The sequence below is a fragment of the Mobula birostris genome, chromosome 25 (genome assembly GCF_030028105.1).
Source record: "Mobula birostris isolate sMobBir1 chromosome 25, sMobBir1.hap1, whole genome shotgun sequence".
Lineage (NCBI taxonomy): Eukaryota > Metazoa > Chordata > Chondrichthyes > Myliobatiformes > Myliobatidae > Mobula > Mobula birostris.
The window spans coordinates 30,508,725-30,523,572 of NC_092394.1; the positions used below are offsets into that span (position 1 = coordinate 30,508,725).

The 14,848-nt window shown below is 42.9% G+C and overlaps 1 protein-coding gene across 2 annotated transcripts in view; it reads right to left on the reverse strand.

Annotated features, from left to right (window-relative positions):
* The window catches only part of dhrs11a (dehydrogenase/reductase 11a), a 107,389-nt gene that overhangs the window by 76,016 nt on the left and 16,525 nt on the right, over positions 1-14,848 (reverse strand). For both annotated transcript variants that reach the window (XM_072242885.1, XM_072242884.1), the window contains exon 2: positions 3,393-3,602. In XM_072242885.1, coding sequence (XP_072098986.1) covers positions 3,393-3,602 — 210 coding nt within the window. The remainder of the gene's footprint in view (positions 1-3,392; positions 3,603-14,848) is intronic.

Consider the following 14,848-nt stretch of genomic DNA (forward strand, 5'->3'; position numbering starts at 1 on the left):
CTGCCACCACTGGACCCTCCCCCAGAAATTATTTGCACATCTCCAAATGGACTTTATGCAGTTACCTGGGTTGTATGGGTTGTGGTTATACACCTGTTATTGTGTTACCTCCATGGTGAGAAGCTTATCAAACTGTTATAACTGTTGCTAAATGTTATTACGAGAATTTACTCCTAGGTTTGGGATCCCTGAGAAAAATCTTGCGACAATGGCCCTCCCTTTATGGGTAAAGTTAGATTCGACCTATCAAAAACCTTATAGTGTAAGCATCATTTCACTGGCCCTTACTACCATCAATCTTACAGGGCAGCTGAAAGACAGATCAGGACCCTGAAAAACAGTTTAACTAAATTGTGCAGAGATCAAACTAAAATGGCCAGAGGCGTTCCACTGGCCCTCATCACAATGCGCTGTGCTACGTAACAGGCTTATCACCCCATGAGATAGCTTTGGGACATCCCACACTCTTGCCAGTCACCCTTCCCTTTTTAATTCAACAGACGGGCATCCATACCATGTTGCAGGATTGTATAGCACTAAGACAAGTTCTTAAAACTTCCCATTAACAGGTACTTGAAACCCAGAATATCGGGCTAGCTGCAAAGTTGGCAGACCTACCCTTTGGGAGATTGGGTACTCTCCTGAATCCTGGAGCTCTGCTGGGAAGGTCCATTCCAAGTGTTACTGACCACATTTACTGCTTTAAAGGTCCAAGGAAAGCAGACATGGATACATGCCTCGCACATTAAGCTAGCGGTGCCACATGACCACGAACAGGTGGCCAGAAGAACGTTAACGATAAGAACTGATGGACTGAACTCCTGATCTTTACAATCTGCCACCTTAAGCGATCACCATACATTATTAGTTTTGGATATTCTGGACATCTATTTTCTGCCTAAATGCAGAAGTATCTCATGACATCAATATTCCCAACACTTTTCTTCGCCTCGGTTATGAATACGCACCACCTACCAACCAGTCCGGTTGTTGGGTGTGCTCTGGAGGGCACCCATACATTCGGAAGGTGCACTACCATTGCATTCATACCACTGGATCGCAGTGGGTTTGATTCTGTGCTTTATTTCAATGACAAAATTATAACTGTAAAGGGAGCATAGGACTGCACTGCCCTTTGGAATGACTCTTGCCAATGCAACTGTTTTGAGGGATAGTAGTGAGAGTTGTCCTACTTAAAACAAACACATAACCCCCTTCCTTCGAAGCTGCTACTTGAGGAATAGGGGGAAAGTATATTACTGTAATTATCAAGAGACAGGACTAAGGTACAGTACGTGCAATGTCAAAACTACTGGTGACCCTCCAAATCCTGTTAATGGTACTTACTGGTTATGTACCTCTTCTAAAAAGGGATCTTTCGTCTGAACTTAAATCATGGACACATCACTGTTACCTGGACCCTCCATAGTGCCACAGATGTACTACCTGCTCTCTCTCTCTCTCTCTCTCTACACCCTGTGTGGGGTTGGCATTGAAGGACTATGGAGATTGAGTGTTTCTGGATTGTAGGGTGCCTGTTCTAGGAACTTGCGAGACTGGCTCATGAGAGGATTAACGCAGCTTCAGCACTGCCGGAAAACTGGTTACTAATGCAGCCTTAGCGCTGCATGGCACGAGCCAGGCCATCAATGACATTACTGCCGAAATGCTGGCAATCCGCACTGTGACCCCCAAAATTGACTAACACTAGACTTCCTCTCGTTTAAGACAGGTGGTCCTTGTGCCAGTATTAGCCAGGAGTGTTGCCCCTGATATCAACAGGCAACAGTCCCTCATTAAACTGTCAAGGATTTTCAGAGACTCTGCGTTACTAACGTTGTCCTCTACAGGACAAAGATAAGGGAGTGTGGAAGCTGTGGTAAAACAACAACAACTTGGGGCAATTGTAGTCAAGTGCGGCCACCAAAGGGTGGAGGGCGCTGATTCTTTTTTTTTTGCTGGGGGGGTGAGGGGACGTTACCTTGCTGCTGCTTGTGTGTGGCAGGGGGGCTGGGGAGGGGGCTTTGGGGTTCTAACATTTAACTGTCATTCATTCTTTGGGGCACTCCTCTGTTTTTGTGGATGTTTGCGAAGAAAAAGAATTTCAGGATGTATATTGTATGCATTTCTCTGACATTAAATGTACCTATTGAAACCTTTACACAACATGGGATGCCGGAGGCAGATGACATAACAGAAGGATGTTAATCATACCCAACAACTAAGGCTTTATTGTCTTCAAAATTAACTTCAAAATATCATCGGCTGTCTGCTTGAAGTTTTGATTGACTTTAACACCTCTATTGTGAATGGCGATTAACCTTGCGGGTAACAAATTCAAACATACACAATTTACAATGATCAATATCCATAACTGATAAGCCAATTCTGTATAAAAATAGCAGTTTTCTGTTCAGAGTTCAGAACCGTGCGGGTGACAGGGGCTTGCGCTGTTCTCCTTGTGCACAAGTAAAAAGATTGCTTGAGTTGTAAGAGCACGTGTGTTCTGGGACCAGGTATTTTAGTTATTTAATTGATAATCAGCGATGACAATTAGACAATTTTTGATTAACATGGATCCCTCTGCTTGATGTTAGCAGTATTTCATTTTCCTCAGGATCTGGGCATCACCAAAAAAAAAGCCAGCATTTACTGCTCATTTCTGACTGTCTTAAGAAACTGGCGGTGGGTTACCTTTCTGAACTTCTGCAGTTAGGTACTCTCAGAGTGCTGTGAAGAAATTACAGAACCTAGATCAAGTAACAGTGAAGGGACAGTGATGTATTTTCAAGTCAGGTTGGCATGCAACTTGGAGGATACGCAGGTAGGAACATTCCCATGCACCTGAAGTCCCTGTTGTGACAGTAGAGGTAATAGGATTGGGTGTTACAGTTGGAGTACTCGAAGCAAGATCAGTGCATTTCGTAGATGGGACAAACTAGAGCCACAGAACCAATTATTCACCAGAGTACGAATTCAATCCTAAGATCTTTGAATTTTGGTTCTTTAAATCACACTGCCCCAAAATGGCCGCTCATGCAGGCTGTTAGCTAGAAAGTATACCTATTTGGTTTCATGTAGAATAAGGAAGCTCAAAGAAATTGCAAGCACTGTTTCTCTTTTCATAATTCCATCCCGAAAACTCCAAAAATTAGTTTTAAGTGCTGAATTAAGAAATCGTTTGCTATTTATTCACTACTCAGTTTTATTTAGCTGTATTCTGTCATGCCTATGATTTGTCATGACAGAAGACAACATACAGAGAGCAATAATGGAGATTCTTACAAGCTCAGAACTAGCAGGATGTCCTTTGCATTGAGAAGCATTAATGATTAGAGTCCTTCAGGGCCAGCTGAATTTTTTTAAAGCTCTGCTCATGTTTAACTACTCACATCAATCATGTTTCTCCAAAATTCTGTTCTCCCCGATAACAGCGGCTCAGGATGGGCCAGTCCTGCATTATTGATGCACACATCCACACCCTGATGCAGTGTCTTGATGGCAGAAAACATGGAGAGAATCTCCTCCTCACTGGTTAGGTCGCACTTGTACGGGATCAAAGTGCCTGAATAGCCTGCGCTCTCGCATTCAGCGGCCAGCTTCTGCAAGGGAAAGGAAATGTTTAAGAATGAAGAACACACTTCTTTCCTCCTCAACACTTGATGCAATAAACTATAATGAAAGGTGGTCAGGTTTTCAACTCCAGCTTAATAACTTTACAAACTCTTTCATTTGCAAGTGGAAGGGTTATTTTTTCTAGACAAATTTATGAAGATTATTTAACCAGGAGATTTTCAGCACAACTCTTTTCACATAAAATGCAAAATTCAACCAATTTATAACAAAATAAAGATTGTATGTCTGAGACCTTAATTAACATGACAAAGTCCTGTGCTCCCCTGGGCTTTCAGTCTCAGGCAAGACTGAGGGTTTGTTAAGTAGGCTTGGTACACCAATGACCAGCAAACTGCCCAAATTTATCAGATGTTCACCATCATGTATTGTTTTGTCAAGAGGCAGGCTACCAGCTGATTGGAAAAGCCCTGTATTTTTCAACTCTGCAGCAACCTTCCCCAAAGCATTTCACTGAATTCACCAGAGACAATGTTCATGCTGCACGAACCATCTGTGGTAGATACGTTCATCAACCCAAAGGCTAAAAGATAGAACTGGCCTACATGTGGCATGCGCAGGCCCAGAGATTGGTAAATGGCTGTGGATGGCCAAATCTAAAGTCAAAATGATTTTTGTGCAAAGAAAAAGGCATGTTTATTAAATTAAAAAATCTATAACAGGACAAAGTTCTGAATAAAATTATTTTAATATCCACATAAATTCACATTTTCCTCCCCACCACTCTCGTTCACCAAGAACGGAAAAGTGCCTTGCACAGTGTAAGTGTTCATTTTCTGCTGACAAATTGTACCAAAATATTTTTAAAAATCAGATTAGATTAGATTAGTCACATATACATCAAAACGTATAGTGAACAGCGTCCATTATGTTAACAACTGACACTAAAACTAGGGGACATAGTCTCAAGATTCAGGGGAGTAGCTTTAGGATGGAGATGAGAAGGAACTACTTTTCCTAGAGAGTGGTGAATCTGTGGAATTCTCTGCCCAATGAAGCAGTGGACATTTAAGACAAGGTTGGATAGATTTTTTGCGTAGTAGGGGAATTAAGGGTTATGGGGAAAAGGCAGGTAGGTGGAGATCAGTCCATGACCAAATCAGCCATGATCTTATTGAATGGCGGAGCAGGCTCGGCGGGCCAGATGGCCTACTCCTGCTCTTATTTCTTGTGTTCTTAAGACACAGTTTGAGAATATGCTGGTGGCAGCCCAGAAGTGTTGCCACGCTTTTGGCGTTAACAGAGCATGTCCACAACGATCAGCAGAATAAACGCAACCAACATACAAGAAGACAAATACAACAGCAGCAAAGCAAACCCTTTCCTAACCTCCACCCCACCATCAGGGCTCACTGACCCATGTCCTCAGGGCCGACAGATCCTGACCATGGGGATCACAGGTCTTCATCCTCAGCACCTGCCAACCAGCGCCAGCGCCTCTATACTTGGGGAATTGCTGGAGTCCAAAATCTACGCCCAGCGACCAAGGTCAAATCTCCGGACCTGGTAACTGATCTCGGCCCTAAATTGTTTCTTGACCTTTCCTAATTCTGCAACAAGAGGTACTTGCAAAGGAGGCACTATACATGTGTTAAAGGTTATATATGTAACCCTCTCACCAAGGCTTGTAACAAACTAGACTCGTTAGCTAGTGACTCAGCATTGCATGGATAATGGTGAGAAGGCCAGCTTCAATAAGCAACACATGTCTAGGGTTGGTATAATTCGGGTTCAACCAAACAGGAAAGTTGGAATGTTCCGATGAGGGACTGAAAATGGTGGTGAACACTGTGTAAATGCTACACCATGCAAGGTTATTGCTTGCCAGGAAATAACAGACCTTACACCAGCACAAAATTAAAGCATTAGTATACTTACAGATATTTCCACTTTTACAAACAGTTAACGGGGGGGAGAAAGAATGAAAAGGGTCCAGTACAGTTAAGGCAATCTAAATGTACACATAAATGTTGGAGCTCGTCTCTGGAGTAGTCAGGATGCTCCCCTTTGATTACTCACACGCTGAACCCACGTTCTGTGTGAAAGACACCAGCCACAGTTCTAACTACCCTCAAAGACTACTTTGAATGAACTGGCTCTCTCAGGAATATTGGCACTTTCTCCTTGAAACTATTCATTTGCACAAAGCTCTTCTTACAACAGGGTCTCCCCTTCGGGTGGGATCCTCCGAGTATCCTTCTCCGTACCTCCTAATAAAGGACCTCAAACCAGACTACTATCCTTCAGAAATCTGGTCCTGCCCAGCCCTCTCGAATGTTCAATGGCATCCCACTGGACAGAATGCTACAGCACATTACCAAGCAAACCCAACTGGCTGGTACAACATTCGTAAACTCTCCTTATCTCAGCCAAAATACTAGTCTGTGAAGCTTAACTGACAGAACACACTGTGTTTGCAGAAAACTGCAAAAATAAAAATACCTCATAGCACAGTAGTAAAAATACAATAAAACATAGTCTTAACCAGGGCATTACATTCTCTCCCCACCAAAAATAGTCATGTACTCATGACTTTCTAAGTCTTCAGAACTTATCAATCCATTATTATTAACACAGTATTCAAATGAATTTTGTGATTTCAGGATCCACAATCCACAATAAATGGAAGTAACATATCTCACCATGGGGAATGACACAACACACAGTTTCCCAGGTGCATCATATGCCAGCCTATCTGGGAGCTTCCTGGCCTTCTGAGACCTCTTTATCTCATCTTCAGCTTAGTCAGCCTCAGGCACTCCTTGTGACTGTTCCTGTTTGCTTGGGGTTGCCTTCCCCTATCTATCACTCGTACTTTCTGATGACTCAGTCTCCCCTGACCCCGACTGAACTCAGCTTCCTTCACTTTAAGCAGGTGCTGCCAAACACCTTCAACCTCCTCGGATGCTAACTAGTAAGACCTCTCTTGGAAAGGGGTGTCCTCAGTTACACTAGCCACCCTTTCAGGGTGTAACATGACAGATTTAGACTGGGTGTACCACATAGAGATTCAGTGGGGGGGCGTGGTCAAATGATCGGTGACTTGGGCTGGCTCCCCCAGCGGACTTAGTCTGGTGAGGAAGGTGTGAGGACACCCAGCAGGACTAAAAAAAACAAGACCTGACAAAGGGCGGATGAGCTCCTTGTGAGCCAACGGCCATCTTCCGTGGAAGAGATTAAAGCCTCATCACGTATCTACGAATCGTATGCTATGCCCCTAGTTAGAAGGGACATGATGAACTTGGGCGCTGCACCGTGTGCCTGGACCTGCCCAAGGCCTCCGCCTAAGGAAGGGCCGAGCTCCAAGAAGCAGCCACAGCTGGAGGCCAAAACGGCCTCGGGCTCGAGTTCGGTGGGGGCAGCGGCGGGCGGTACGAAGGCGGCCAGCGAGAACAAACTGGAGGAGAGGCTGTACTCGGTGCTGTCGCAAGATCGAAGAAGATGGAGGTGCGTAGCCGCCAACCCCGGATTCGAAACGGCACCCACTGACTGACTGACTGACCGACTGACCACATAGTTCCTCATTTCTGCACATCATCCTGCTTAGGAGGAACTGGAACCTACTCAAAAGCTGCTCTTAACACCGGGTGAACAGACAAGGTTTTCAAAAAATTCTCTCCATTTCTCTGCTTGCATGCACCCACAAGCCCTCTCACAATTGGAGCATTTGTTCCTGCAAGAATGGAAGCTTCACCTTTTTCCAACCAGATCCGGGCAGACTGACACTAGCGTATCAATAGTCTCAGCTACTCCAACATCTGCTTCCAAAAACTCCAGTTTCAACGACATGTAACTATCATACGGGTAATCATCAGCACTAAATTCCCAAATCTCAAAAGCATTAAGTGGCGTCAATGGTAAGTGAGTCAACACTGGTTGTAAGAGGATCTGCAAAGGAAAGTAACTTGAGAACCTGTGTCAAGTATGGCTCTAGCATAAGTACCTTCAATCTGCATGGATACATCAGAGCTTGGTCCCACTAAACCTTCAGGAATAGTGCTTTGCACCTTAGTATTTCCCTTGATACACTGATTGGAATGTGTTCTCTCTGAGATGCCAGGCCATTCCTTTACTGAGTCCCTCCGTAGTCTTGCTTCTTTTCTTCTCTGTCTGATTAATTGCTGACTTACTTTTCGAAGATTTTCCTGTCCCTGAAATGTCCATCTTCCCCACAGTTGTAACAGAAAATACCGTTCACCTCTCTAGTCAAAAGACCCCTTTTCAGCCTCATTCTACTGCTTGGTAAGTCCTAAGGGTGGGTCAGGCTTCCTAACGGACACGTCATGTTCAGATGAAACATTAGCAGACATCCATCGAGTCCGCTCAGCTTGAAGGCTTTTCACCTCATTCCTCAAAAGGAATATCTCTGTGTCATCGCGGGTCACTTTAACAACAGAGGATACCACTGAAGACATTACACGGCCTTTGGAAACATTTCGCTCCTCAATTATATTTTCCTCCTCTCTCATTCAGAGAAGTTACTCAGTAAAAGATGGAGGAGGGTGCATCTTGTGGGGTCATTCAAATACGTGGAGCAATCATGTAATGTGACAGCATGCCCTTCACAACTTGCTCCACTCCTAAGAAATATCTCTCAGACAGCTGAATGCCCCCATTGTGGCACAAACAGTGCAGCAGTTTCTCCAACCTGAAAAGGTAGGTAGAAAACTTCTCTCCTTCCTCCTGGAATGTGTGCCTAAAGTTCATCCCAAGATCAGCTGAACTTTCACTAGTGGCAAAAGCATCTTCCAGAGCTTGCATATAGTTAGCTGACTTGGCGAATGGATTTTCTGCCTTTAGGAACCTCACTATATCAGCCAATGGACCCTTCAAACTCTCCACCAGTCTCTTTTTTCATATTACCTGAGCACTACCGTTCATCCAGTAACTGAGACGGCTGCTCAGCCCAAGCCTCATATTCTTCTTCCTCATCGGGTGTGGGCTTGACTCCAGAGGACGTTCCCAGTCTACAATAAGCTTGGCTGTCCGCAGGTACACTTTGGCATTTATCAACCAGTGATGTGATAGCTGAAACCAGCTCAGAACTTTGAATCAACAGCTGGGGGTGTACGCCTACTGCCACCCCCGCCACCCCCCCCCCCCCGTGAGCTGGGGGCTACAGGTACCTCCCCTTCCCCATGAGCTGGGGGGTGTACGCCTACCCCCGTGAGCTGGAGGGGACGATGCCTACCCCCGTAAACTGGGGGGGGAACTACACCAACCCCCCTGATCTGGGGGGGGGAACTATGCCTACCCCCATGAGCTGGGGGGGGGGGGTGTATGCCTACCCTCGTGAGCTGGGGGGGGGGGGTGAATGCCTACCCCCACATTCGAAGCCAGTTCTGGCGGACTGGGTGAATAAGATCAATTACAAGATCCAACGGCCAAGAAATCGATGCTACAACGCTTTCTGGAGAACGAAGGGCACGACAAGGCACAGAAGGCATCATAGCTATCCACTGAAGCTGAGGGAATCTCCAGTCATGATGATACTTTGTACCACTGGACCAAAATGTTTGAGGCCAAGTGAGTGGAACCGCCTGGTGCAACAGCTTTTTCATCATAAAACTCCTCCCACACAGGTTTACGTCTCGGTCACCCAAATATACTGTAGATAGTCAGGGAGAGGAAAGTTAAATGGAAAAACCGAAACAAAAATGACTTTCTCATGTTGTGTATTTAATACTTCAGTAATATTTGAGTAATATTGTGAATATATTACTCGATTAAATATTCTTTATTGTTTACATAATTCATTACATGTAAGGGTACGTGAATGTCATCTGGCATTACGCCACCACGTCATATACCCACGCCTCACTTAAAGTCAAAATAAAGCTAAGACTCGTTCTCCTGGGCTCTTTGAAGTCACAAAACATAACAGGTCAGTATGAAGCTGAAGGGACCATGTGAAGTGCGGTCACAATGGCATGTGATCATTTGGCTAGTCATTGCTACAGTAATTTTTCACCTGAGACAATTTTATAGTGCTGCATTTTCTCCCCACATTATTCCTCTACAAGAAACAGATGATTTTGAAATAGAGTGTACTAGAGACAGTATTGTACAAGTCTAAACTTTGATAACTGTGGACCAGGTGGCCACATTAATTTTGATAACCAGCAATGATTTGAAACAACTGATTTCAAATAACCAGTACATAAATGGTAAAACAGTCATCTTCAGCCATACAAAAGACTATAAAATTAAAATTACGTCTGTAAAGTTAACAAAGAAATGTATAAGAAGGGGTGCCTCATGAGATGACCGATAACAATAACCCTGGAAACTAACAACTGCAGAAGACAACCCCAAGCCTCTGACTCTGAGGGAAACTCACCACATCAAACCCTGGTCAGGTTTATTTATGGAAGGTGGTACATGAAAAGAGTTATTGCGTTTTGGAGGCTACGAAACTACTTAAAGAGTTGTGTAGCCAAAGAGTTAGTGATGTTTGTTTGGTATGTGGTTGTGAATTTTTGAGTTGTTTGAACTAAATAAAGAAATATAATTAATGGGCAAAGTCGTTGTCTGGTGTGGTTTGCAATGTGCTGCAGTTAATTTGGCTTAATTGGCAACATTCCAGTTACAACTGAAAATATTTGGTTATATCATGTACAGACAATACAGGCAAGACTAATATCATGTTTCGAAACTGGGAAGGAACAACAACTCAATTAAAAGAATATAGTGAAGCTCCAATAATCCAACATGCTCAGGATTTTGGTGGTGTCAGATTGGCAGATTTTCTCAACTATTCAATGTTAATTGCATTAATACCTTAGCACCTAATTCATTTTTAAAAATGTTAAGAATATGATAGCTTTCCAGTTTTTATAATTCATATAGTTTTTCACAACTTCTTTAATTTCCTGCAAATGCCTTCAAGAAAATGAATCTCATGTATATGGCGATACCTAGGTACTTTAATAAACTGACTTTGACTGAGTGGAAAAGGGCAAAACAAACATCACCTGGCACACCACCAAGGTTTCTAAATAGTTAGATGGTGAATAATCAGCTTTTTACTGTAATATATGTTAGGAAACAATTTCTATGAACCATGAAGCAACTGCTCATAGTTGGAGTCCAATATTTAATGCTTCATAAAATGCTGACAACTCAAAATTAACAGGCTCGAATAAACACAACTATTTACATTAGCAATACAATACTACCCTCAAATTAATAATGTCCTATACTTTATACTATGGGTATCTTGAAACTGCTATTAAATTAGCAATTAACAGTTGCATGGACAATCATTCTTTCATAATGCGAGTTTCTATTCATCTGCACAGTCCCTCCTGCAGGTCCTTTGTTTCATTGTTCCAAGAGGGTATTAAAAAAAACTTCTACAAAGCAATTCATATCGCTTGCACAGTTGAAAGCTTTTTGCTTTAATCCTGCTGACGATTTTCAGCAACTTTCTCATAGCAGGTGGCAAACACAGCCTAAACCTAGTAGATAAATAATAATAGTCCAGAACCAGAGGCCACAGTTTAAGAATAAGGGGTAGACAATTTAGAACAGAGTTGAGGAAAGATTTTTTCACACAGAGGGTTGTGATTCTGTGGAATGCTCTGCCTCAGAAGGCAGTGGAGGCCAATTCTCTGGATTCTTTCAAAAAACAGTTAGATAGAGCTCTTAAAGATAGCGGAGTGAAGGGATATGGGGAGAAGGCAGGAACAGGGTACTGATTGTGGATGATCAGCCATGATCACAGTGAATGGTGGTGCTGGCTTGAAGGGCTGAATGGCCTACTCCTGCACCTAGTGTCTATTGTCTATAAGGTCATAAAGGCCAATCCATCACCCAGGGCAGGCCCTCCTCTCATTGTTACTGTCAGGAATGAGGTACAGAAGGAGGCACACACTCAGCGATTCAGGAACAGCTTCTTCCCCTCTGCCATACAATTCCTAAATGGGCATTGAACCCATGAACACTACCTCACTTTTTAAAAATATATATAACTTCTGCTTTTGCGCTATTTTTAATCTATTCATATACATATATACTTACTATAATTGATTTACTTTTTTCTTTCTATATTATCATGTATTGCATTGTACTGCTGCCAAGTTAACAAATTTCACAACACATGCCAGTGATAATAAACCTAATTCTGATTCATCCAGTGCATGTACAAACAGAATAGAGACCAAATTAGACCTTCACTATAGCAGTGTAGAATATAACTAGTAAAATGCAGGCTGATATTATAAGCACACTGTTTTACGTCTGGTTAGGCATCAGATACCATATTCAGTCATTCCTTCGATTTTATCAATCTTGAATGGATGCTTGTCAGTCTTCATTATATATAGTTTTTAATAAATTCTATTGTATTTCTTTAGGTTTAAGAAGGCACTACTGAAGTGGGTTGACAGCTTACTGGTGGTTCACAAAGCAAGAAATATGACTAAATACTTCATTAATAACACTTTTTCTGTAGTAAACTACCAAAGTTCAAAGCAAAATTTATTATCAGAATATGTCACCACATACAACCCTGAGATTCTTTTTTCCGCGGGCATGATAAGCAAATCTATAGAACAGTAACTGTAAACAGGATCAATGGACAACAAACAGCAAATGCAGATGTAAATAACAGGAGCATTAAGTAAAAAGATAAGAATCCTAAAATGAGTGTAGCCTTTTGCTCAAGAGCCTCATGGTTGAGGACAGTAATTGTCCTTGAACCTGGTGGTGCGACACCTGAAGCACTGACACCATCTACCTGATGGCAACAACAAGAAAAGAGCACAGCTTGGATGGGGAGGATCTTTAATGATGGATGCTACTTTTCTATGGTAATGTTTCATGTGGATGTGCTCAATCGTTGGGAGGGTTTTATCCATGATGTACTGGACCGAATCCACTACCTTTTGTAGGATTTTCCACTTAAAGGCATTGCTGTTCCCACACCAGGCCATAATGTAGCCAGTCAGCACACTTTCCACCACACATCCATTGAAGTTTGCCAAGGTTTTTGATGACATGCTGAACCTCTGCAGACTCCTGAGGGAGTAGAGGTGCTGTTGTGCTTTCTATTTATATTTATATGATGGGTCCAGGACAGGCCACTGAAATTATGACACCCTGGAATTTGAAATTTCTGACTTTCTCTATCTCAGATCCTCCGATGATTACTGGCTCATGAACCTCATTTCCCTCTCCTGAAGTTTACAATCAGATCCTTGATGTTACTGACATTGAGTGAGCAGTTATTATTACACCACTCAGCCAAATTTTCAATATCCCTCCTTTGATTCAGCCCACAGAAGTGGTGGAGCTGTGCTTAGCCACACAGTGAGTAGAGCAGGGGGCCACGCACACACCCCTGTGGTGCTCCGCTATTGATGGAGATTGTGGAGGAGATGGTTTTGCCAATCTGAACTGACTTTTACCACCGCAAACAACGAAGAGATGAGCGAACGGAAAGCTGACTCAAGGGTTGAGGCGTGCGGGTGGCAATACAAATTCGGAATGTGGCACGTTCGAGATGGAGTGGGAGTCGGAGATGGAGCGAGCAAATCGGAGAGGAGTCGGAGCAGAGGAGTTTCAGAGCTGGTCCAACTAAATCAGAAGCGAGGTTGGATCGATCGAAGCGCCAGGCTGATTTTGAAAGGCCAAGTATGGGCCGAAATGAGGCAGCGGGGTCCAGGCCCAGAGGATATCACTGTGGCGGGGCCTGCATCCTAGTGTAGGGGTGACCTAGTGTCTGGACAATTGAATTACTGGCCCAGATAGGCTGAAAAGGCAGGGTGGTTGGGCCCATTCTGCTCACTCTTCCGCGACACTGAGGCTGTGAGACTGCTCCAGTGCTCCGGGTTTCGTGTCTACCAGCTTCTTGGTGATTTACCCCGCTGTGTGATGAACTGAGCCTGAAGCTAGGGGCCTGCTCCAGGCGTCATGTCAATGGACTCAATTTCATTCTGAATGCTGCTGCTTGCTTTTATTGCTTGCATGATTTGTGTTTTTTCTCCTTTCTCTGCACATTGGGAGCTGGCCTTAGTTTAAACTGAGTTCTTTCGGGTTTCGTGTTTTCTGGCTGTCTGTAAGCAGCCCAATTTCAAGGTTGTGCAATTTATACATATTCGATAATAAATGTACTATGAACTTGCACTTATTTTCCCATAAATGGTTGCAAGAAAATGCATCACAAGATGGTATGTGATGACAGGTACATATTTTGATAATAAATTTTACTTTGAAATTTGATCATGCCTTCTTGTGAAGTCTTAATCCTATCATCATTTGCTGGTATTTCCCTCTATTATAATCACCACAATAAAAGTGCTTCAAACCTCATTCGTAACAGCACTTTCACAACTATCTAGCCTATGACCCTTCATTAATTATGCTGCTGAGATAGAGGTTGCTGTTGATTTTACATACTAATGATAGAAAACATTGACAATATCACCGTTGTGATAAACAAATTCTGGCCCAAAAAGATGACGTAACTTGAGACTTCCTGGGTGTTCAGATTCTTACTGATATGACATGCACACAAATAGGACGAGTTGTTTAAAATTGTATGAGGTTAAAAATAAACATTTTGCATTAATCACAACAGCTCTAAAGTATTTTCTTTAAAAGGTGAATTAAAAGTCTATGGAAAGGAAGTGAAAGTTTCAGAGAGAGTGCAGAAAAGGTTCACCAGGATGTTACCTAGAGTCTTGGAGTGTTCCAGCTATAAAGGAGAAGTTGGACAAACTTGGATTGTTTTTTATGGAGCATTGGTGGCTGAAGCCAAATTGATTTTGTAGAGTTTACAAAATTATGAAAGGCCTGGAACTCACTGCAGGGGATGTAGTCTCAGTAATGATGTTTAATGGGCATTTAGACAGATACAGTGCATGAACAGGGAGGGGACAAGAGGATAAGGATCATGTGCAGGTAAATGGGACTACTTTAATTTGGCATTATAGTCAGTGCAAACATTGCGGGCTGAAGGGCCTGTTTCTGTACTGTACTTTTCTATGTTCCGGAAGGGATTTTGGAGCCACTGGGAATGATTCCCTCAATTCTGTCCACTTTTCTGAAAATAATTTAAATTTTCTTAAAATGCCAAAACCTAAATGATTTGAGGTCATTGTGCAACTCTTGCACAATAACTGGTCAATGGGTTTTAAAATGCTCATCAGGTAGCAAAAAAAAACATAAATCCCAGTCTCTGGCTCTAGACTTCCACGTTCTGCTTCCCCTA